General features: G+C 42.6%; 1 protein-coding gene across 7 annotated transcripts in view; it reads left to right on the plus strand.

Annotated features, from left to right (window-relative positions):
* The first annotated feature begins 2,406 nt into the window (after positions 1–2,406).
* arhgef1.S (Rho guanine nucleotide exchange factor 1 S homeolog) overlaps positions 2,407–25,344 on the plus strand; it is a 51,274-nt gene continuing 28,336 nt past the window's right edge. For 3 of the 7 annotated variants that reach the window (XM_018228096.2, XM_018228098.2, XM_018228101.2), the window contains exons 1-2: positions 2,578–2,747; positions 22,215–22,288. In XM_018228096.2, the coding sequence (XP_018083585.1) occupies positions 22,262–22,288 (27 nt within the window). In that variant the 5' untranslated portion in view covers positions 2,578–2,747; positions 22,215–22,261. Of the gene's footprint in view, positions 2,431–2,576; positions 2,748–22,214; positions 22,289–25,344 lie in introns of those variants that run through there. The other 4 variants (XR_001932480.2, XM_018228099.2, XM_018228097.2 and 1 more) reach the window with 3 other exon arrangements.

Below are 25,344 nucleotides of genomic sequence, written 5' to 3' on the forward strand. Positions count from 1 at the left end.
CCACTTAACTGCTTTATATCCGGCAATGTACATACCCTATTTGAGTGATACTGATAGGAAAGGGCCCCCAGCTGGGATTATTTTTAGGACAGCCTGCCATGAACTCAGGGAGTTCAGCTCCACTCTCGCTAATGGAATTCACCTCTGCTCATGTGATTCTACTGTGATGCACAGGGGGAGGCCGGAACCTTTTGTTGTATAACCCAAGCCTTCAGCCTTCAGGCTTCAGTGCTATCAGACTGTACAGGGCGATTGCTGTGTATTAAGCTGGGTCACATTCTAGAATTGATTTAAAGAACTGATTGTTTGAAAGGCCCCAAGGTTCCACACAATGGGCAATTTTACTGTATTTTAATGTATAAGGTCTGGAACGTTGTGTAAGCCACTTTCCCCCAGCTGCACCCTGGGCATGACATCTGGACATCTCTGATCTTTCACCCTCAGATGAGGGCTCAGCCGAACTATATTGTCAGTGCCCCCTTTCCTCTCTAACTGTGGCCCCAGGCGATATAGGTGTATGAAAAGGACTTTGCCAGCAAACACGTCTGATCCAAAAAGAAAACAGTTCTATAGCCTCTCTCAGGAACTCCCAACATAAAAATAAAGGAATGTGGCACTGATGGAAAGAATAGTTCAGTGGTGACTTGTATGGACTTGCCAATGGGCTAGAGCACATCAAGGAGATCTCCCTAAACTGAAATCATCTCAATCTCAAGAGATGGTCAGACTGGGGCCCTCCAGCTAGTGTCGGACTGGGCCTCCTTAGTCCCACCAGAGACCCTGAATATGAGCTAAGACTAGGGACTAGGGCTTGGGTCCTTCAAGTCCAACTATGCCTACAACTCCCAACATGCTCCAGTATTCCAGCCTACAACTCCAAGCATGCTCCAATCTTGCAACGTACTCCATTCTTCCAGCCTACAACTCCCAGCATGCCCCAATCTTCCAGCCTACAACTCCCAGCATGCTTCATTCTTTCAGCCACAAACTCCCAGCATGCCCCAATCTTCCAGCCTACAACTCCCAGCATGCTCCAATCTTCCAGCCTACAACTCCCAGCATGCTCCAATCTTCCAGCCTACAACTCGCAGCATGCCCAATCTTCCAGCCTACAACTCGCAGCATGCCCCAATCTTCCAGCATGCCTCAATTTCCCAGCCTACAACTCCCAGCATGCTCCAATCTTCCAGCCTACAACTCCCAGCATGCTCCAATCTCCCAGCCTACAACTCCCAGCATGCCCTAATCGTCCAGCCTACAACTCCCATCATGCCCCAATCTTCCAGCATGCTTCATTCTTCCAGCCCACAACTCCCTGCATGCCCAATATTCCAGCATACAACTCCGAGCATGCCCCAATCTTCCAGCCTACAACTCCCAGTATGCTCCAATCTTCCAGCCTACAACTCCCAGCATGCTCCATTCTTCCAGCCTACAACTACCAGCATGATCTATTCTTCCAGCCAACAACTCCCAGAATGCTCCATTCTTCCAGCATGCTCCATTCTTCCAGCCTACAACTCCCAGTATGCTCCAATCTTCCAGCCTACAACTCCCAGCATGCTCCATTCTTCCAGCCTACAACTACCAGCATGATCTATTCTTCCAGCCAACAACTCCCAGAATGCTCCATTCTTCCAGCCTACAACTCCCAGCATTCTCCATTCTTCCAGACTACAACTCCTAGCACGCTCCAATGTTCCAACCTACAACTCCCAGCATGCTCCATTCGTCCAGCCTACAACTCCCAGAATGCTCCAATCTTCCAGCCTACAACTCCCAGCACGCTCCAATCTTCCAGCCTACAACTCCCAGCATGCTCCATTCTTCCAGCCTACAACTCCCAGCATGCTCCATTCTTCCAGCCTACAACTCCCAGCATTCTCCATTCTTCCAGCCTACAACTACCAGCATGATCTATTCTTCCAGCCAACAACTCCCAGAATGCTCCATTCTTCCAGCCTACAACTCCCAGCATTCTCCATTCTTCCAGCCTACAACTCCTAGCACGCTCCAATGTTCCAACCTACAACTCCCAGCATGCTCCATTCGTCCAGCCTACAACTCCCAGAATGCTCCAATCTTCCAGCCTACAACTCCCAGCACGCTCCAATCTTCCAGCCTACAACTCCCAGCATGCTCCATTCTTCCAGCCTACAACTCCCAGCATGCTCCATTCTTCCAGCCTACAACTCCCAGCATGCTCCATTATTCCAGCCTACAACTCCCAGCACGCTCCAATCTTCCAGGCCCCAAAACAGACTATTTCTGGTGGCAATTCTGCCCCCTGGGTTGCAGCTATACTCAAATCAGGGTTTCAGTACAAAAGGGTGAAAGTGTCCATTCTATGCAGCAATTGCAGTTTTCCTATAAGGACGGTCCATGGGCTAAGGAAAGAGTGTGAGCGCAGCACAATAATAACACATATATGTAAGTAAATGACTTCCTTGCCTTTCGGCATTAGGTGCAGCAGAGCGGCTCCCCAGTCTGTCTGGTTCTGTGAGTCCCGCCCCTTTCAGCCTTTCCCCTTCCCACTGCGAGTTCCCTCCCCCTTGTGTCTCTCTCGGTTCCCCTCCCCCCGCTCGCTCAGCCCTTCCTGTCTCTCCCCCCACATCTCACATTACTTTGTGCTGGTGACAACTACTCTCCTGCCCCATTCACTCTCTCACATGATCCCCCCAGGCCTGAGCCCCCCAATGTCCAGTCAGCTGGTGTGAGACGCCGGGAGCCCCGCGCAAGGGCTGGAGGTAAGAGCTGGGAAACTGCGCCCGGGACCCCCCACCCCCCTGCTGCCCGGAGTTGCCCCTGTTACATCTGAGCACTGGAATGGCTGTTGCCTCTGTATCTACATTACACTTCTTACACTACTTACTTACTGCTGGTTACACTACTTACTGATTGTTACACTACTTACTGCTGGTTACCCTACTTACTGCTGGTTACACTACTTACTGATTGTTACACTACTTACTTACAGCTGGTTACACTACTTACTAATTGTTACACTACTTACTTACTAATTGTTACACTACTTACTTACTGATTGTTACACTACTTACTGATTGTTACACTACTTACTGATTGTTACACTACTTACTGATTGTTACACTACTTACTGATTGTTACACTACTTACTTACAGCTGGTTACACTACTTACTAATTGTTACACTACTTACTTACTAATTGTTACACTACTTACTTACTGATTGTTACACTAAGTACTGCTGGTTACACCACTGCTCATGCTGGGAAAGAATTAAAGCACCCGGTGTTTTTTCTGATCCTGGGAGAGAAAAGTCTGGCATCAGGGTGCTCGGGGGTTATCTAAGTGTCTGTGTTGCAGTGAGGGTGCTGGGGGGGGGGCACAACTTGTTTATCTTATGGTGGGAATCTGGGTGCTAGTACCAGGGTGCAAAGAGAGTGATCTCATGCGGTGAGAGGTGTCTTTGTTGGTATCCGGGTGCTGAGAGGTTGATGAAGAGTCTGTGTTGGTATCATGGAGATCTTATGAGGGGGAAATGTTTGTATTACTGTCAGGGTGCTGGGTGGGTGATCTTATCAGGGGTGGGTGATCTTATCAGGGGTGTGTTAGTATCTTATCAGGGGTGTGTTAGTATCAGGGTGCTGGTGAGCGTTCGTATCAGTGGGAGGGAGCAGTGTTTGTGTTGGTATCAGGGTTCTAGATGATTGATAAAATGGAGGGGGACTAGTCTGGTATCAGGGTGCTAGTTATAAGCAAAGTACTTAAGTATTCCTAACCTTGTCAACACCCTGTTTCTGTACTTCTGAGAAGCCAAGCTGCAGACGCTAAAGTTGTTGAACTGCAATTGCCAGAATTCTTGAGGCTGCTCAGAATTTTAGTAAAGTTTGACTTTTAGAGGATGATGACAGTTGCAGCCCCACTGCTTAATAGAATACTCTGCTTCTGCCACTTTTCACCTGCAGTCAGTAAATGGCAGTTCTGCTTTAGTCTCTCTGTCACTTCCTCTGCACCGGGCCTGCTGTGATACCATCTATTTAACCCTCCCCTCCTTCCTACTCCGTTTTAGCGCATCTCCATTTATTCACTATACATGCACGCCTGTCTAAAGTCTGTCAGGTTACTGTCTGCTGCTCCCAGGGTACATTCTCTCAGCAACTCCTCAGTGGGTGCAGGGAGTTGTACTTTCAGTTACCTCTTCCCTATACCAACTCGCCATCTTCTTTTTCCCATGTACCACTATGGCTTAGTCCCTTTCTTCTTGCTTCCTAGCTGTCTCCTGGTTGGTACGAATGTTTCTGCCATTAACCTTGCCCCTGCCCCAGCCCCTTCTGTGACAGTTCTTGGCCTGTGTTGCCTTGACCCTGTACTTGGTACAGTCCTCTTCCTGTTCTGTCTCCCACAGCCCTTGGACTTAGTGGAGCTGCCCAGCTGCTTTCCATTGTCCTTTACAGTTCAAGGAATTTGGTTAACTCTTTCTTACATGACTGGGTTATTATAAGGGGCTGTTGTTTTATATTAAATGATTGGATACTGATTGCATTAAAACATGTGCTAAAATTCATATATCTTCACTTCACTTGCTTAAAAACTCAGACACTGCTTAATGCAGTGATCCCCAACAGTAGCTCGTGATTCTCTGACCCCTTGGCTGTTGCTCCCAGTGGCCTCAAAGCAGGAGCTTATTTTTTAATTCCTGGCTTGGAGGCAAGTTTTGGTTGTATAAAAACCAGGTGCACTGCCAAACAGAGGTTAATGTAGGTTGAAAATCCACATAGGGGCTACTAAATGGCCAATCACAGCCCTTATTCTGCACCCCAAGAACATTTTTCATGCTAGTGTTGCTCCCCAATTCTTTTTACTTCTGAATGTTGCTTACGGGTTCTAAAGGTTGGGGATACTTGGCATAATGACTTGTTTGGCCATCAGTGGGCCCACTTTCACTGAAGTCTGGCTTAGTCTGATAAGGAGCTGAATGACACGTCTTGATACAAAGAATAAAGAGAAATTGGTAGAGAGGTAAATGTCAGAAAATTCTATGGATGAACAGGGTTTATCTAACTTTTAATGAGTACAGGCTAATCTGGGTCAGGCCACACGAGCAGATTCTGGGAGGTTAGTAGCCTCAGATACAAATCTCCTCTTTTTCGGTGCGACAATATCCCCAAACTGTCTTCCCCCTGCCCTTCGCCGGCTAAAATGAAAATCCCCTGGGGGAATGCACACGCGGCGCTTCGTTTTCCGAAGTCGCCCAAAGGCAACTTCGGGGGACTTTGGAAAACGAAACAAAGGCAGTTCGGGGAGATTGTTGCCCCGAAGAAGAGGAGATTTGTCGATGGGGGGACTAATCTCCCCGAATCTGCTCGTGTGGCCAGACCCTAAAGGGGTGGTTCACCTTTGAGTTTACTTTTAGTATGATGTAGAGAGTGATATTCGGAGGGAATTGGTTTTCATGTTTTATTATTGGTAGTTTTTGAGTTATTTAGCTTTTTGTTCAGCAGCTCTCCAGTTTGCAATTTCAGCAATCTGGTTGCTAGTGTCCAAATTACCCTAGCAACCATACACTGATTTGAATAAGAGACTGGACTAGCAGAGGGTCTGAATAGAAAGATGGCTAATAAATAAAAAGTAGCAATAACAATCCATTTATAGCCTTACAGAGCATTTGCTTTTAGATTGGGTCACCCCCATTTGAAAGCTGGAATGAATCAGAAGACGTTGGCAAATAACTAAAAAAAAGGTTAAATATAAATAATAAAGACCAATTGAAAAGTTGCTTAGAATTGTCCATTCTATAATATACTAAAAGTTAACTTGAAGGTGAATCACCCCTTTAAACTATTACTTAGGGACCATCTGTTCAGATTTCTCTTCTGGAAAAGGCTTAATTATGAGTCTAAAGCTATTGTATATTTTTCCAGTGGAACATTCTGCACTCCTTTCCCAAATGGCACCCCACCCCACCCATCCCTCATTTATGTGGGGGCTTAATGGCACATACATTTTAACCCATTTTAAACTAAGCCATGTGATGTATCATGCCCAACTAAGCTTGATTCTATTGTACAGTTATAAAATCCATTATCCGGAAAACCATTATCCAGAAAGGTCGCCTTCCGTAGACTCTATTTTATCTAAAGAATATAGATTTTTAAAAATTTCATTTTTCACTCTAATAATAAAACAGTACCTTGTACTTGATCCCAACTAAGATATAATTAATCCTTATTGAATAAAAACCAGCCTATTGGGTGTATTTAATGTTTACATGATTTTCTAGTAGATTTAAGGTATAAAGATCCAAATTATGGAAAGATTCTTTATCCGGAAAGCCCCAGGTCCTGAGCACTCTGAATAACAGGTCCCATTCTTGTACTACAAATCCCAGCATCTCACCAGATTGTAAGTTTTTGAAATATGTGCCTTCTTCTTCTGACTCTTTCCAGCATTTAAATTGGGGTCACAAACGTTCTGTAAGGCTACACATTTAGGGTCTGGGCAGATTTGGGGAGATTATTCGCCCGGCGACAAACCTCCTCTTCTTTGGGGCGACTAATCTCTCCCCGAGCTGCCTCCCCTGCCTTCCCGTGAGGCAACTTCGGACGACTTCAAAAAACCAATCGCTCTGAGTGCCATCCCGCTGGCGATTTACATTTTAGTCGGCGAGAAGGCAGGGGAGGCAGTTCGGGGAGATTCATTTTCCGAAGTCGGCCCGAAGTTTCCTCATGAGGCAGCTTGTGCCAGGCAGGGGAGGCAGTTCGGGGAGATCAGTCATCTCGAAGAAGAAGAGGGATCTCCCTAAATCTGCCTGTCTGCCCTGACCCTTATAGTTATTGCTTCTTTTATTACTCATCAATCTATTCAGGCCTCTCCTATTCATCTTCCAGTCTCTTATTCAAATCAAGGCATAGTTCTAGGGTAATTTGGACCCTAGCAATCAACGCCTTGGCCCATGTTGTCCTGTAGGATATTAGGGCTACCAAGTGGAGGTTGCCACCTGACCAGTACAGATAATAAATGGTGCCAGTGTTACTAATAACTAGCAAGAGATCAGAGGTGGTAAGTTCTGACATTTTTTCTGTTGACTTACCTGTGACTTAACAGTGCTAATATGACCCCACCCCCTTATTAGCCCCTCCCCCAATGTAAATATAGTATAATCATACCTGCTGTGTACTCTGCCAGTGGGCAGCAGTGCATTGAACCAACACATAGCATATCTGTAAGCTTTTTGTAGGTGATTAGGCTGAATCCCTACTGGGAATGTGAGAATACCAGCAAATGCCATTCTGTGCTCCTGGCACATTCTCAGGCTGGGATTCTGCAGGTTCATTCACATTCCATTGCTCTGCGGGAGCAGAAGTGATGCCTTTTCTTCCGCTTGGCCAGATACTCCTGCCTAGGGGCACATTGCTGGCCTGGCAGTTGCAGCCTGGGAAACTGCTGTACATTGCCTCCAGGCAAACAATACCTAAGGCACTGTGGTCATTGCGACTGTGTTTTCACAATGGATTTCTAAACAGCATTTTAAGTTATCAGTGATCCCCTGGTTTCCAGAGATGGATGGGAGTTGCAGTTCAGTAACAGCTGCATTTTGGATTTCCATTGGTCATTCACTGCATAATGAAAGAAATTATACATGTAAGCAACAACCCAATAAATATTCATTACACGTTTTAGCATTTTAAATCTACGAAACGTATGAATTGCTATTGAAATTAGTGCCCGTTTTTCACTTTCTCTTCTCTGGTTCTTAGTGTTGCCAATTCTCTTCCATGTCTGTTCAGCAGCTGGCTTTGTCTACCCTATGTCAGGAGTCATGTCAGCAGTGCAAGATTGTAAAAAGACAGATAGATGCTGCTTTTACATTTATGAATTACCATGGAAAATGCGTCATTAATGTACATAAGGAAAAGCTGCTTAAAAAGAGATATTGTTTCATTAAGCGAAAACAGTTTGCAGGTCTGTTAAAAATGTTAAAAACTTTAAAATGTCAGCTGTCTCCTAATTATATGCTAACTAGCAAAGTGTATAGGTTTTTGTTACTTAGAATAATTGTACAGCTTTTTGTGCCTGAGCCGGTTCGTTGTTGTACGACTGACTTCACTTTTGAGTGCAGAGGATTCATACTTGGCAGAGATGGTATATATTTAGTGTCGGGACAATGACATGTAAGAGCAATAGGGAGGCCTCTTTCAGAGCTTCAAATAGACAAGAGTCTCGCTCTGTGTGTCATGTCATTTTCCCCTGCAGGTTTAAGTCTGGATTAGCAGCGTTGCTGTAAAACAGTTGTTACGGCAGCCGTGTGGGGGCAACTGACGGTGCAGCTGTATCAGGATTGTCATTCTGGCAGACTTGGATCATCATTAACATAACAGGGGGTTCGTGCAGAATAGTGACCATTACAGTGTGCCAATTTGCTTTTGGTTTGGTTTTTGGCAGCTGGGAAACTGACAATATGTCTAGCGCCATGTCAGATTTCAAAATTAAGGGCAGAGACACACACTGCTATTTTGGGAGATTAGTCACCCAGCGACAAATTACTTTTTCATCAGACGCTTTGTTTTCTGAAATTGCCCAAAGTTGCCGCACGAGGAAAGCCGAGTGCCATCCCGCTGGCGATTTACATTATAGCCGGCAGGAAGGCTGTTTGGAGAGATTAGTCACCCAAAGAAGAAGCGATTTGTCGCCGGGCGACTTATCTCCCAAAATAGTACCGTGGGTCTCTGCCCTTAATTTTGAAATCTGACATGGGGCTAGACATATTGTCAGTTTCCCAGCTGCCCCCAGTCATGTGACTTGTGCTCTGATAAACTTCAGTCACTCTTTTCTGCTGTACTGCAAGTTGGAGTGATATCCTCCTCCCCCCCCAGCAGCCTAACAACAGAACAATGGTAAGGTAACCAGATAACAGTTTCCTAACACAAGAAGACAGCTGTCTGGTAGATGTAAGACCAGCACTCCATAGTAAAATCCAGGTCCCACTGCAACACATTCAGTTACATTGAGTAGGATTAACAACAACCTGCCAGAAAGCAGTTCCATCCTAAAGTGCTGGCTCTTTCTAAAAGCACATGACCAGACAAAATAACCTGGCACCTACACACCAATATTACAAATAAAATAAATACACTTGCTGGTTCAAGAATATTATATCGTAGAGTGAATTATTTGCAGTGTAAACAGTGTAATTTACGACATCATAAAAATCACGACAGAATCCCTTTAACAGCAGTAGCTGGTTGTGCTGAAATCCAGAAAGAATTGCAGTTGTAGCTGGCAAGCTTATTTTATAATAGGGCAAGATGGCTGGAGTAACACACTGTATGGGTATTGTAGTTTAATAACAACTAAAGGGCCATAGGTCATGCAATAAATCTGTTTTATTCCAGCTGCTGATGCTTTCCCTGTAGAGAAAGAAAAACACTATTAACCAACTGGCTTCAGAAGCAGATAAAGAGCGTGTCCTGGGAGAGCTAACAATCTACACTTTGTGGAAGATCCCCTTTCCCTTCTATTTGCCTAATGAGAGATAAATATAAAAAGTTGTGCCGAGGCCCAGTCACCCACAGCTGGTACAAATGGAATTGGTCCATAATATCCAATCAGCCCTAAGGAACATAACAGTTTGCCAATTTGCAATTGGTTTTCATTTTTTATTATTTACAGTTTTTGAGTTATTTTTTTAAATCGGCTGCTCTCCAGTTTGCTGTTTCAACTAGTTGCTAGGGTCCAAATTATCTTCGCAACCATGTATTTATTTGACTAAGAGACTGGAATATGAATAGGAGAGGGCCTGAATAGAAAGATGGGTAATAAAAAAAAAATAGCAAAAAAAACAAAACATCTGTAGCCTTACAGAACATTTGTTCTTTGGATGGGGTCAGCTGGAAAGAATCAGAAGAAAAAGGCAAATAATTCCATAACTATAAAAAGGAAAAAATGAAGTCCAATTGAAAAGTTACTTAGAATTAGCCATTCTGTAATATTCTAAAAGTGAACAGCCCCTTTAATTGAGGACAGGAAGAAAGGAAGTGCTGAAAACAAGTGAACGAAGATAAACGAGTCACTTTCACTTTTCAGCACCCTCTGTTCTCTCCATCTTCTCTGTGTCTTCTTCAAGTAGGTCATCTCTTTGCTCTTAAAGTGTTGTGACCCTTTTGTAATGTTTTTTTTATTTCTTTTTGTTTCTGTTCTGCCACTAATAATGCTGTCAGGTTGTAATGGTAAACACTGACCCCAGCAACCAAAAAAAAAAATACATATTTTAATGTAATTTTTTCGTATTGATTATATCTCTGTTCAGGCCCACTTACAATTTAGAATCAATTCTGACTTTCTGAGTGCTCATTTGTTGCTGGGATAATTAAGCCCTAGCAATAGACAGCTGTTGAAAGTGGTCTGCATCAGACTTATTTAGTGTGAGGGTGAATCAGACATTGGCAGCCACACTGGCCAGCTAATGTATCAGGCCAATGGTGCTGGTGGTGGGAAGGTATGTACTAATAAAAGCTGCCAACTGGGCCCCTACAGTAGGAGCTTTTTGGCCTGTGTATGGGCCCCTCCCATTGGTTGTCAGACAAAAATCCCATCAGGTGAGCACACCATTGGTGTGTCAGTGCAATCCTCTCCACTTAGGTCTCAATGATCTGAGCCTTAAGGTGGCCATACACGGGGCGATAAAAGTTGCCGACAGACTGAGTCGGCAGCTTATTGGCCCGTATGTAGGGCCCTCCGATGGGCTTGCCTGATCGATATCTGGCCGAGAGTCGGGCAGATGTCGATCGGCCAGGTCTAAAAACTCAGTCGGATTGCGAACTGCATCTGTTCATTGATGCAAACCAACCACCCGTTATGATCCATTCTTTATGCCCTAGGGCCCATGATCAGATCAGCCCGATATTGCTCAGGCACATCGGGGAGAGACACACTCGTTTGGTGAAATCACCAAACGAGCGGATCTCTGTTTCTGGCCACCTCTAGGTTATCTGATCCAAGTTGGTCTAAGGCTAATCCCGGACAGGGGCTGATCTATTGGTTCTTGACAGGTGAAGAATTAAGCCTTTACGCCAGTGATCCCCAACCAGAAGCTTGTGAGCAACATGATGCTCTCCAACCCCTTGGATGTCGCTCTCCATGGCCTCAAAGCAGGTGCTTATTTTTCACATTCTGCTTGGAGGCAAGTTTTGGTCGCATAAAAACCAGATGTACTACCAAACAGAACCTCCTGTAGGCTACCAATAACCAATCACATCCCTTATTTGGTGCCACCCAGGAACATTTTTCATGCTTGTGTTGCTCCCCAACTCTTTTTTTACATCTAAATGTTGCTGACGGGTGAAAAAGGTTGGGGATCCCTGCTTTATGCTGTCATGTGCTTACTTTCTTGTCTGCACCTATAACTATTGTGTCAAGCCAGGTTCGGTCAAATGCTGCAGAAAACTCCCATTTTGTCACTGAAATCAGCATGCAGCCAATACCATGGATCCAGCATAGCGGTGGACTCTCGGCTGCATTTTTCAGAATTAGACTTCTAGTGCACGCTTTTCTTTGGCCACTGCTAACTATGGTGTGCCTCACTTCATAGTGCCTTTCTTTTTTTTTGTTGATGTAAAACAATATAAACCCCCTGAGTATGTTATCTAAGGCTAGTGCCAGATGTAGCGGATCATGGCCTGTGGAGAAACACAGGCTGAGAATCTGCTCCTGCACTTCTTGGATGTTACTGTACCCAGATATATTACGACGACCCAGATGCAGGCAAGTGCAGCGGATTTCTGCTCCAGAATGCAAACTCTCACATTTTTGCACCGAAATCCGCTGTGTGTGCCTGCATCCGGGCCGATATAATGTTTCTGGGTGCAGGCACATAAAGAAAGTTTAGGAACGGAAAAACACATGCCGAGATCCTCTACGTCTGCCATTAGCCAAAGAACCCAAGATTCTTGAGACTCGATGCTCTGATGACAGTTCTGTTGGTTTTGGAAGAAAGGAAGAAGGTGTAGCCACTGCCAGGAAATACACAAACCACAACTCAATGCTTTTCTTTCCTAAGCTCTCTCCTGCTGAGGGGCACAACTGTTCTGATCACACTATTCCTTTATTGCAACCTTTGTGTGCTGGCTCTCAGAGGTGCATTTGTCTGTGTGCAGAACGAGCCATTCAGGATGGGTGTATCTGGGCCAGGCTGATGGGAAATGTTTGTGAATGAATCAGACTGGGTGCTGTTGCTGTCCTTCTGCCAATTTGGCACTGCTACCCATAGGTTTGTGTCTAAGTGCAACGAGGCACTGGCACACTGGACTGTGTCTTGGTGATGTGATCACTGCTTTTCTGTCCAACACTAGAGCTCTGTAGTGCCGGAGGCCTCCTGTCAGGGCTATAGAATGGCTGGTTTGTGAGTCGGCTGCTTGTCGGCGGTGATGCAAGCCTGGGTGTTCCTCTTTTCCACCAGCCCCTTGCTGGATTGGCAGTTTGGGCATCTTAAATTACCCTTTTCCCCCCCCCTTTTTCCCTTCAGAAACACTAAGAGGGGTTTGTGCTCTGACAGACTGTGTATTCAGGGTGGAGGTCAGAGCAGGAGGGGTTCTGGACACTAAAATAACATACAACGTTGCCGGCATTACCTTTTAGAGTAACCCCCCCCCCCTCCTCCTCCTCTCTTCTAAGTTTATTCTAAGTCACAGAGGAAAAGTCTGTAACACCTGCATGGCTGTGTGCGTGTCTGTGTGGATAAATACAAGTGCACGGGGGAGTGGTATGTGTGTGTGCAAGGAGCTCATCTTATGTGCATTTGTAAATAGACTCTTGTATTTGCACTTCCCAGCTCTGTGTGTGTAAAGAAGATGAAAGACCTCTTAATGCAACTGTCGTGTTGCTAGACCCAGTACCCTTAGCAACCAGACCTTTGTTTTAAGGTCAGAATAAAGGATGAACCACAAACCCAATCAGAAGAGAGGCAATATAGAAATGTGCTGAAAAGAAATGTTATTGGTTCTAGGATACTGTGTGGCTGTGTGTGTATGGCTGCTTGTTGTACTTTGACTTCTGTATGTCTGCGTGTGTTTGTGCTTGAGTACAACTTTCTGGCAGGCAGAGAGGAAGCATGGAGAATACATTTTCATGTGTGTGTTGTTATCTGTAGCCAACAGGCTGTCCTGTGTCTCCTGTAACGCTGACCATACATGGGCGGATATTGGTGGCTGACTAATCTTCTCCAGACCAAGTTGGCAGCTTATTTGCCCATGTGTGGGGGCAATACAGCAATCTTGCCTGGTGGGCTTAAGAAGTGGGTGAGGATTGCTGAAACCCAGTGATGCTGCCCCAGGGGGGTCCTTAGGCTGGGGCCACACCATACAGATCTCGGCCTGCTGAGAATCGTCTGCCCTGCTGCTACTCTTCTGCTTCGATGCCTGCACCCAGAAACACTACCTCTACTCGGGTGCAAGCAGTTGGCGGTGGATATTGGCACAGTAATGCAAGATACCATATATAATTTTGCACCAAAAAGCATTGAACCTACCTGCACTTGCCTGCACCCAAGCGGAGGTAATGTTTCCAGGTGCAGACAGCGGATTCTTGGCCTGTTTTTCTGCTCAGGCCGAAATCCATGTAGTGTGGCCCTAGCCTTAGTCCCCTATTAGGAGGCAGTCATTGACCCTGATTTGGTCAAACATGTGGGTGACCAAATTGGGCAAGTATTTGTAAATTCCCAGTTTAAGATTGTGCCTTTGCTACGGTTCTTTGTTCCCATAAATGCTCTTTCCTGTATATGTCCATTGTGTTCCCAACACACACAATAAGTTTTGTTGTGGCCTCTAGAGACAGCAGTGAGTAAATACGGCATCATGCCAGTTTAATAGATGTGTTGTAGGATTTCCATCTGGGTGTAGATACGTTTATACAACAGGGTGGGTGGGGGTGTGTGTGTGTGTGTGTGTGTGTGTGTGTGTGTGTGTGTGTGTGTGTGTGTGTGTTGCACCCATTCATATTTATAAGAGAAACACGTTTTATCACAAGGGAAAACCTCTGTTCCCATTTTCTCCGAAGCATATTATTGACGTCATTTTTTCATCCTAGTTTTTAATTGGGGGTCACTGACCCCCGGTGGCCCAAAACTATTGCTCTGTGAGGCTACAATATTACAGTTACTTTTTGTTGATATTTCTAATTAGACCCTCTCCTATATGAATGCAAAAATGATTGTTTATACAGTTTATACAGTATTTGCTACACGTTTATACAGTATGCTACACGTTACAAGAATTGCAGTTGTTACATCTTTTTATTTTTGAGACGATTGCTGCATTTGTAACTACGTGTAGTGTGCACAATCTATATGTGTTGAAACAAAGGATATCGTTGTTGCAAAGATCGTTTGTTGATTTGTTTTATTTGTTGTTTGTTTTGGCGTTACAATTAATTTGTGAACATATGTGGGGGTTGGCTCTATGGGTTATTGTTAGGGATGCACTGAATCCAGGATTCGGTTCGGAAATTGGGCAGGATTCAGCCGAATCCTTCTGCCCGGCCAATCCGAATCCTAATTTGCATATGCAAATTAGGGACGGGAGGGAAATCGCGCGACCTTTTGTCACAGAACCATGAAGTAAAAAAATGTTTTCCCCTTCCCACCCCTAATTTCCATATGCAAATTAGGATTCCAATTCGGTACAGTATTCGGCCGAATCCAAAATAGTGGATTCGTTGCATCCCTAGTTGTTATGTTATATGAATGATAGGTTTACTCTTGTCACTTTATAGTGATGTTGTGATAACGTCATCCTCTTTACTTTGCTCACAAGTAGGTATATGTTAGGCCTGTTTGTTGTTTGCATTAGCACTTCGAAAAAGGCTAGATTGCTGGCTAAAATGTTAGTCTCCCAGTAATATATATAATATTTATTCTTTGTACTTTAAGACCTGTGTGTGCGGACTTCATTTCGCATATATATACATATATATATATATATATATATACATATATATATATATATATATATATATATATATATATATATATATATATATATATATATATATATATATATATATATATATATATATATATATATATATATATATATATTGTTCAAAGTGGACCAGCACACCAAATCTTCAATCAAAAAAGGTTTATTTCAACATCACTCATGTGTCCTACATTTCGGCCCACATTAGGGCCTTTATCAAGGCCTTGGTTTGAATATATAGTGAATAAAGTACCCCCTTTTGTAAAATATAAGGATATTATAAGTTACCGAGGAGTTTCATGACCATATAAAAACACGAGGCCGAAGGCCGAGTGTTTTTATACAGGTCATGGAACTCCGAGGTAACTTCTAATATCCTCATATTTTGCAACTGGGGGTACTTTATTTATTATAATACACAAATTTCAGTGAGTCATGTGACAGAAATGACATCAGAACTCACTGTTTATAACTGATGACATCAGAACTCACCGTTTATAAGGATATAATTTACAGGATATTCATGGCTTTTGTGTATTATATATATTTATTCTTGGCACAGTTAGTATTAATGTGGATTTTCTTTGACACAACAGCTCTCTTTAACTTAAGGCTAAATATCCCTTTAATTAGAGGGATTCCACGCCCCCCATCTCGTTCCTATGTGCCTGTCGGTGTTCGTTACATGTTCATTCATGCACATTGTGTTTATTATGTCTAGCAGTGTGTGTGTCTGTGTGTGTCATTGTGTGCCGTTCTGTTCTTTCATTTATACATTCACTGTCATACTGCTGCTTTATGGCTTGTGTGCCTCTTTGTGTGTTAACCTGCATTTAGTCGAGTTCAGTTGCCCATTAAACTGTTAGATCAAAGGTATATATTTCCGCTATAAGTAGAGGGAGCAGTGAGCTGAAAAACCTTGTACTCGGTATCAATAGGAAGCCCATAAGAGGTGCATTCAGGAGTTTACTAAATTCATTTATGTGTAGGGGAAAGTCCCTGATCTTTGGGACCGCGGGCATCCATAACCGGTTGTTTACTGTTGCTGGGAGGATTCTTGCTCGATATTCCTGCACTTTATGACCCCATTTATTTATCTATCTGATCTGGCTCTATTTTTTAATGGCTGCTTGGCCGCAAGCTCCTTTCATGCCCATAGTCCTCCTATTATGTTATAATCCATTTTCCAGAAGGGGGCTTTTGTGTTTAATAAAATTATACCTGTTGATTAGCATGGGGTCAAAAGGTGCCAAATGCGTGCCCCCTTGGAACTGATTTTTATTTGTCTGAGGGGAGAAGCACCTATAGTTTTAGGGCTTAAGCACACGGGCAGATTTGGGGAGATTTAGTTGCCTGGCAACTAATTGCCTCTTCTTCAGGGCGACAATCTCCCCGAACTGCCTTCCGCCTGGTAAAATGAAAAATTGCCTGCCGCAATACACTCGCAGTGCTTCGATTTTCGAAGTCGCGTTTCGAGTGACTTCGCAAAACGAAGAGATGCGAGTGCATTGCCGCAGGCGATTTTTCATTTTACCAGGCGGAAGGCAGTTTGGGGAGATTGTCGCCCTGAAGAAGAGGGGCCACACTGCCCGTGTGCTTAAGCCCTAAATCTCCCCGAATCTGCCCATGTGCTAAAGCCCTTATGTACCTTAAGTTTTGTTACATAGGTAATAGAATCCTATTTTAGCAGTCTATCTGGTGTTGCCACATTGGCAGCATGTTAGCAGCTGCTCAGTATCATTCTGCCCTCCCCCCACCATGAAATGCTTTTCCAAGGTGTCAGCTGTTGGGACCAGCCTTACTTCTGTAACGCCAGCCTCCCTCTCTGGCACACATCACACTTGTGCAGTAATGTTGCTATGGCTGTTAATGTGTAATATTTGGAAACATGCCAGTCAGGGTTGGGTTGGGGGGGGGGGGTCATGGGGGAATTCAGACTCAGGGGCTCTAATTGGGAATCAAGTGGGGGTAGGGCAAATACCTGGATATTTAGTCTTATCTCCAGTTGGTGAGCTGCCAAACTCCTGTAGAACTCGTCACTGCATGAATATCAACTGTCTGCTAAACCTTGTAGGTGGGTGCACGGTTCTTCTGCAGATTCTTCCATGCTGCCAGGATGATGCAGCTCTTCATCTGAAAGGGCTGTATAGTGATGTACTTCAATCTGAAATGCTAAAATAGAATCTGTGGCTTTCACACCCACTGTCACCTTCACGCTTATGTCATAGAACCTTTATCTTGTGGGAAGCAAGTCCCTAGTCGCTTCCTGTTTATTCTTGTTCATAATCTCACACATCAGGACGATTCCCCCACCTTCATTAAAATCTTCTCCATTAAGTTATTTGTAAATGTCATTAATACAGTGATGCAACGCTGTAGAAATAGGGAAGCTATTGGTTGGGTTGTGCTAGTGCAGCTCGAGAAGGAGACGTCATACAGGTATACATTAGCTTAATGTATGTCCTAATAAAGATTTTTTACTTTTAAAAAATATTTGAGCTACTTTTTCACTAAACAGTAGGTCATTCTTGATTTTTTTTGGATTTTCTTTAACCAAATAATGTATAACCCATGGACCAGTGACATAACTAGATATTACTGAGACCCACAGCAAATTACTTTTCAGGCCCAAAAATGTCTAGAGATTGACCTGTTTTACCAATATTCAATTGTATATGAATTAGGGCCTCATGAGGCCCCTATACCTCCTGGGCCCCCCTACAGCCGCAGGGTCTGCTTCCTCTGTAGTTACACCCCTGCCTTGACCTGGGGGTTTTCTGGGATGTGACCACTGTATATCATTTTGGACTTAACTGAGTAATAGTTTTTTTTTTTTTTTTTACTTTAATTGGATTCATGACCATTGTTTTAAGGTAGAACTACACACCACTGTAAAGTAATATAAGCTGATTAACAGACCTGTATATATGTATAACTTTATTTGTAAAGCGCTATTAAGGAGCTGCAGTGCTGTACAGTACATACAAGTACAATAAATATATAAAGATATATATATATATATATATATATATATATATATATATATATATATATATATATATATATATATATATATATATATAATATAATATAATTTTTTTTTTCATTTGAACTATTGACTTGATGTATTTCCTTGGAGTGCTGTCAATCCCTGCATTCCATTCTGTTTGATATATATATATATATATATATATATATATAACAAAAGTATACACATGAAAGACAAATCACATAATAAATATTATGTACAGAATCATATCAGGACAAAGAGCTGCATTTGCTTCTTAACAAGTAGGAGTTAAGCAAATGCAGCTTTCAATAGCAATTGTTTTTACAAATAACTTTAAAAGCACTGAAAAATTTGTATAGTTGCTTAGAATGATGTTTACTTTTATTAGGTAAATTTCTATATTTGACTTCACTTGCCCATTAAAGGAAAACTATACCCCCCAAACAATGTAGGTCTCTATTAAAAGATACTGAGTAAAACAGCTCATGTGTAAAACCCTGCTTCATGTAAATGAACCATTATCATAATAATATACTTTTTTAGTAGTATGTGCCATTGGGTAATCGTAAATAGAAAATTTCCATTTTAAAAAATAAGGGCCGCCCCCTGGGATCGTAAGATTCACTGTGCACACATACAAACCACATGTAAGGTCACATGAGCCAATTAACAGACAGAGTTGTGTCTTTTGCTTCCTCACTTCTTCCTGTTACAGTTAGTGTTGTAGTATTTCTGGTCAGGTGATCTCTGAGGCAGCACAGATAGAGTCACGAAATGGTGGTTCAAGGCAAGAGATGTAAAAGAGCAATATTTATGTCAATATATATTCCAGTTTGGTAAGATTCTTTAATATGTCATTCAATTTGATATAAACTATCTGTTGCTTCAGTATTCATTTTGGGGGTATAGTTTTCCTTTAAGAAGCTAGAAAGAGAAAGGAGAGAAAGTCAAATTGAAAAGTTGCGAAGAATGGCACATTTTATAACATACCAAACATTTATGTAAAGGTGAAATACCCCTTAAAGTGTGTCTAAAAAAAATTAAATGGGGTCATTGAAAAGTGAGGTCAATTATGACTGTTTTTTGCCTGAGGCTGTTGCACTCTCTGTTCCCACCAAAGGAAAATATTAGTGATTGGGCATTTGAATTGGGCATCACTTTGCACTTGTTATTTTATATTGTTTGAAACAGGAAGGACTGGCCCTCTTGTGCCAGTGTCTGGATACAGATGCTCACGCATGCACTTCTCACTGAGAGCCCTTTGTTATGTGTTGGTGGTGTGAATTTCTGCTTTTTCAGTGCATAGTTTATACTTGCGGGCATATTTATCAAGGGTCAAATTGAAATTTCGAATTTCAGGGTTTTTTTGGTCAAAACTGTCCAATTCGATTAGGGAGTTATTCAAATTCGATTCGAGTTTTTTTTTAAAAAAAAAAAAATCTTATTCGATTTTCGACCTTTATCATACTCTGGCCCTTTAAGAATTCAAATTCGACTATTTGCCACCTAAAACCTGCCGAATTGCTGTCTGAGTCAATGGGAGAGGTCCAGGGATCAATTTGGAGCTATTTGCATCCTGACAAATGAGTTTTTTAAATTCAAATCGAATTTGATTGAAGTTTTCGGGTCGATTCAATTCATCCGATTCGATTTTATTAATAAATTTCGATCAAATTTATGGGAGTTTTTAAAAACTTGCATGGATTCGAAATTCGACCTTTGATAAATGTGCCTCCTGGAGTTAGTTTTTAATGCCAACATCCTCCCAAAATCAGCATTTTTAGACAATTAAAATTGTTATTGTCTGAGCAATATAATTACCACTAAAAGCAGTATTTGTTCTCCCTTTCTGTTCACTGGTTCTGACTCTTTATACCACGTAGCAAAAGCGTAATGGATGTATATTTTAAAGTTAATTAGCATTAATATTTTCTTAATTAAATTGGCTGTGTATGGGGTAGCAGGCCAGGAGCAGACAAGGGTATTGCAAGAGTAGTGTGCTACTGTGCTTAACGGCTGAGGATTAAAAATCGAGGGGCAAAGCACATTCTAGATAGTATGCTCCCACTCTGACACAGCTGCAGGAATTTGGCATGTGCCTGAGGGAGTCAGTGGGAATTATATTGTCCCAAATGACACCCTCCCCAGTCCCTGGCAAAGGCACAACAGCCATGGGAGAATTCACCACTGGGGTATTTGTGTCCTGCTGCATACCTGAGATTCCTTTCCACCCCCTCCCCTGCCCTCCTCATTTACTCCCCGTCTCCCCAGCCTTTGCTTCCATGAAATCATTCCCCTTGGCCATGACTCACTCTGCCCTTCTCTCACCCTCCTGAATGAGGAGGTATTGTGGATTCCAAAACCACGGCTCACTGGTCTCCAGTTAATTCTCTGTGCACCTCATGTATCACCCGACCTGGCAAAGAGGTGCCCATTGTCTCACTCATTGGGTATGTGGGAAGAATAAAATGTCAACGGTATTGTTCAGCCTTTCAGGTGGTAAATGTTATCTGCCTGACGTAAGTCTGCTGTACCTAGAGGCGATGTAAACCCAAATATGAAGCTATGCCAAAAGAAAAGCTATTGTAATCCTAAGCAATTTTCCCATTAATATTCATGAAAACGTTCCATTGTTTTTGCAGTTATTGGAAAATGTAATTGCTGATGAATGCAGTACAGGTATGGGTTCCATTATCCAGAAACCTGTTATCCAGAAAGCGCTAAATTATGGAAAGGCTGTCTCCCATAGACTCCATTTTATACAAACAATCAAAATTTACTTTTTCTCTGTAGCAATAAAACAGTACCTTGAATATGATCCAAACTAAGATATAATTAATCCTTATTAAAGGAGAAGGAAAGCTACAGAGGCATTTTATTACCAATAGATTAGCTGCAATAGTGCAAGCTAGAATGCTATATTTATTCTGTAGAATGTTTTACCATACCTGAGTAAAAAGCTCTAGAAACTCTGTTTTTTAGAATAGGAGCTGCAGTATTAATGTGGTGTGACATCACTTCCTGCCTGAGTCTCTCCCTGCTCTGGGCTCAGATTACAGTAGAGAAGGGAGAAGTGGGCGGAGAGGAGCAAACTGAGCATGCTCTTGCCCAGGGCAATGAGGTTTAAGCTGAAGGCAGGAAGTCTGATACAGAAGTCCATGTGTACACAATAGAAGGAAAGAAATGCAGTATTTCTTTTGACAGGGGACTCAGAGCAACATTACTTTGGGGGTTTACTGGTATATTTAGATGGACCTTTCTGATAAGGCTTACTTAGTTTTAACCTTTCCTTCTCCTTTAAAAGCAAAACCGGCCAATTGGTTTTTTTCATGTTTACATGATTTTTTAGTAGAATTTAAGGAGAAGGAAAGCTACGGAGGCATTTTATTGCCAATAGATTAGCTGCAATAGTGCAAGCTACAATACTATATTTATTCTCTCTGTTTGTTTAGGATAGCAGCTGCCATATTAGCTTAGTGTGACATCACTTCCTGCCTGGGACTTCCTAGCTCTGGGATCAGATTACAGCAGAGGGAAGGGGGGGAGAGGAGCAAACTGAGCATGCTCACGCCCAGGGCAAGGAGGTTTAAGCTGAAGGCAGGAAGTCTGATACAGAAGTCCATGAGTACACAATAGAAGGAAAGAAATGTGGTGTTTCTTTTGACAGCGGACTCAGGGCAGCATTATTTTGTTGGTTTACTGGTATATTTATATAGACCTTTCTGATAAGGCTTACTTAGTTTTAACCTTTCTTTCTCCTTTAATGTATGAACATCCAAATTACAGAAAGATCCATTATCCAGAAAGCCTCAGGTCCCGAGCATTTTGGATAACATACCTGTACCTGTCTGTCCCCTTCTGCATTGCTGTTTCTGTGCCTTGTACAATGTAGCAGAAGTCAGCTGTGCATGTTTCCACATATGGACCGTATCCATTAAAAAGACTTGTATACGTTTTTGCTGCTATTGTGCATTTTTCCTTCATTTTTGGGTTCAGTACCTGTTCTGTTATCTATTTCAGATGTTAGAAGATTGAACTAATGTGTGTGCAAAACAGTTTGGGGATTCTATGCCTCACTGCACAAAGGTTAGCACTGGTGCAGCCATGTTTGAAGTTGCTTCTTGTGAAATTTTAGACATAGGTTATGCCAATGATGTAACGGCCAGTTGGCTACTCAAGTTAATAATGCACGTGTGTATACCAACTGTCCTGTTGCCAAATCTAGTTTAATAAATCACAATCTGTTTCTTTCAGGTTTCTGCCAGTCTACTGCCAAGCCCCTTGCCTGACACATAAGAAGCATGGATTCAGACGATGGCCATTTTGGGGTGAGTATTGTTCCATCCATTGGTTGGGTGCAGGGGGGGAAAAGGCCTAGGAATATCTTGTCCTGGAAGTCCTCGGGAGGTCCATTTATTCTCTTGTATGAGGTTTTGCTTATATGAGTGACAGTTTGTAAAGCTGGCCGTAGACTTGCAGATTTCAGCCTTCTATTTGATTATGTCTGACAAATAGTAGTGACGGTTGCCCATTGATATCGTCAGATCGGCAATACATGCAGAGATATTATTGTTAGCCGACGAATCTTCTAACCTGCCCGATCACCTAAACCACCAATCGCCATGGTATGAAAAATGTCCAATTCTATTGATTCCTACACTAATAGGGGACAATGCTTTTCCTCGTCTCTCTGAAGCAAGCAATCCAAAATGTAGGTTGAAGGGTGTGCTGAAGTGGCATTGTTGGAAACAAATATTTCATTGGCTGGGATAAACTTAAAGGAGAACTACACCCTAAAAATGAATATGGTTAAAAATGGCATATTTTATACACTGAACTTATTGCACCAGCCTAAAGTTTCAGCTTGTCAATAGCAGCAATGATCCAGGACTTCAAACTTGTCACAGGGGGTCACCATCTTGGAAAGTGTCTGCGACACTCACATGCTGTGGGCTCTGAGCAGCTGTTGAGAAGCTAAGCTTGGGGGTCCTCACAAATCAAGCAGAAAATTAGGTTGTCTTGTAAAATAAGCTGATGCTACAAGGCTGATTATTAACTTCTGAAGCTAATTACACTTGTTTCTGTGCTGCCATGTAGTTATTATCTGTATTAATTACTTAGCCTTATATTGTGACATTTATATTCTATGTGTACTGTATATTGTGAGTGGGTCCCTAAGCTCAGTAAAGGTGGCCATAGACGTAGAGATCCGCTTGTTTGACGATGTCGCCAAATGAGTAGATCTCTCCCTGATATTCCCACATTGAAGTGGGCATTATTGGGCGGATCCAGTTGTGGGCCTTAGGGCCCAACGATCAGATCATAATGCAATTGATACGGGTGGTCAGATTGCGGGGACCACATAAACGCACAGATGCAGCCACGGTCCGACGGGATTTTTTAACCTGCCTGACTTTTAGCCAGATATCGATCAGGAAAGCCCGTCGGATGGCCCCACACACGGGCCAATTAGCTCCCGACTCAGTCTGTTAGCAGCTTTTATCGGCCCGTGTATGGGGGCCTTAAGTGAAGCAGCACAGAGCATGTGCAGTGAATCGGCAGAAAAGACGATGGGGAGCTAATGGGGCATCTTTGGAGACACAGATCTTTACTGCTAAAGGGCTGTGGTTGCCTTGGGCTGGTACAGAAGCCCAAAACATAATGTACAACATTTCTATCTACTTCGTTAGTTAGCCTTTAGTTCTCCTTTAATGCAGAAGCCTGTTTATATCATTTCCCTGTCTTGCGACGGCCCCCTGGTTGTAATGCTCTTTCTAGGAGTAGCATGTCAACAGTAACTTGAACATTATCGCTTGACACTTCATGCCATTGATGAGCTTAGCACACACTTATGTTATGGAGCTGAGAGACAGCCTCTAGAAGGGGCATCAGAAAGCCCTGCCTGTCATAGCCCTAAAAAAAAAAGATAAACCATACTTACATTTTCTTTCTATCAATGTGAGTTGATTAGAGCCTGCCCAGCCTTCCTCATTGTGCAAAGACAAATCTGAACAAATAATAGCTTTTCCTGTTTGCACTGTGAGTCTGGGTTAAACGCAGCACAGAGTGACCTACACACAATTGCTCTGGGCTGCAACAGGCCTGCGCCTCTTTATCGCTCTAAATGCATCGCAATTCATGAGAGAAACACCACTTCCTCAAATGATGAAAGAACGATGAAACAAGCACTTTTAGCAAAAGGATACAAAAGTGACCTCATACTCTTGGCCAGTGTTTAGATAAGTGGCAAGCCCAAGGAAGGCAGAAGAATGAACTTTACATCAGGGATTACAGGCTGCTGCCCACAACCAATTTAATTGCAACTGCCAACGTCCATTTGCAGTTTAAGACTGGCATGGGATGCGGGATGAACCGGCAAGTGTATTTTTTAGTTGTAATATTGGTGTATTGGCCTGGTCATGTGCTTTCAGAAAGAGCCAGCACTTTAGGATGGAACTGCTTTCTGGCTGGCTGTTGTTTCTCCTACTCAATGTAACTGAATGTGTTGCAGTAGGACCTGGATTTTACTATTGAGTGCTGTTCTTAGATCTACCAGGCAGCTGTTATCTTGTGTTAGGGAGCTGCTATCTGGTTACCTTACCGTTGTTAGGCTGTGGGGTGAGGGAGGGGGTGATATCACTCCAACTTGCAGTACAGCAGTAAAGAGTGATTGAAGTTTATCAAAGCACAAGTCACATGACTTGGAGCACCTGGGAAACTGGCAATATGTCTAGCCCCATGTCCGATTTCAAAATTAAATATAAAAAAAATTGCAGTGCAAAATTCTGCTGGAACAGCACTATTAACTGATGAGTTTTGAAAAAAAAAAAAATTTCCCATGACAGTATCCCTTTGGATAACAATTTAAAACACAAATTAATTAAGTAACAAAGGATAAAGTACAGCAATTAAAGCTTTAACACGATCAGGAAATATTTGAGCTGTAGTTTCTGTTCCTTGCTGGAAAGCAGTGTTTCCGGGAAATGTGTTTATTTTGAATTCTTTTCCGTTTTTGTTCAGAAGCTGTTCCTGACCTCCTATTGTAGGACTGATACAAAACACTGCAAGGTATTAACATCAAGGCACCAATGTAAAAGTCCATGCATAGGTGGTCTTAAGCGAGCTTAAAGGAAATTTAAACAAAGTACTGCAGAGTTGTACAGAGTTCTCTTCTGAGCACTTTTACAATTTACATTGTTTTTCTAGTTTCTAAGGTTTTTGAAATTGTCGACAAATACTTATTACTTCTTAATTTTGTGTTCTGCGTTTGGTGTCTGAGGAAGGGATATGGTGCCACCAACGGTTGAGAAGTGGTAGTGCTACAGCTTTATGAAAAGTAAAACATTTTTTTAATGTGTTGATATTACTGTTTAACTTTAACTAA

The sequence above is a fragment of the Xenopus laevis genome, chromosome 7S, assembly GCF_017654675.1.
Source record: "Xenopus laevis strain J_2021 chromosome 7S, Xenopus_laevis_v10.1, whole genome shotgun sequence".
Taxonomy (NCBI): domain Eukaryota; kingdom Metazoa; phylum Chordata; class Amphibia; order Anura; family Pipidae; genus Xenopus; species Xenopus laevis.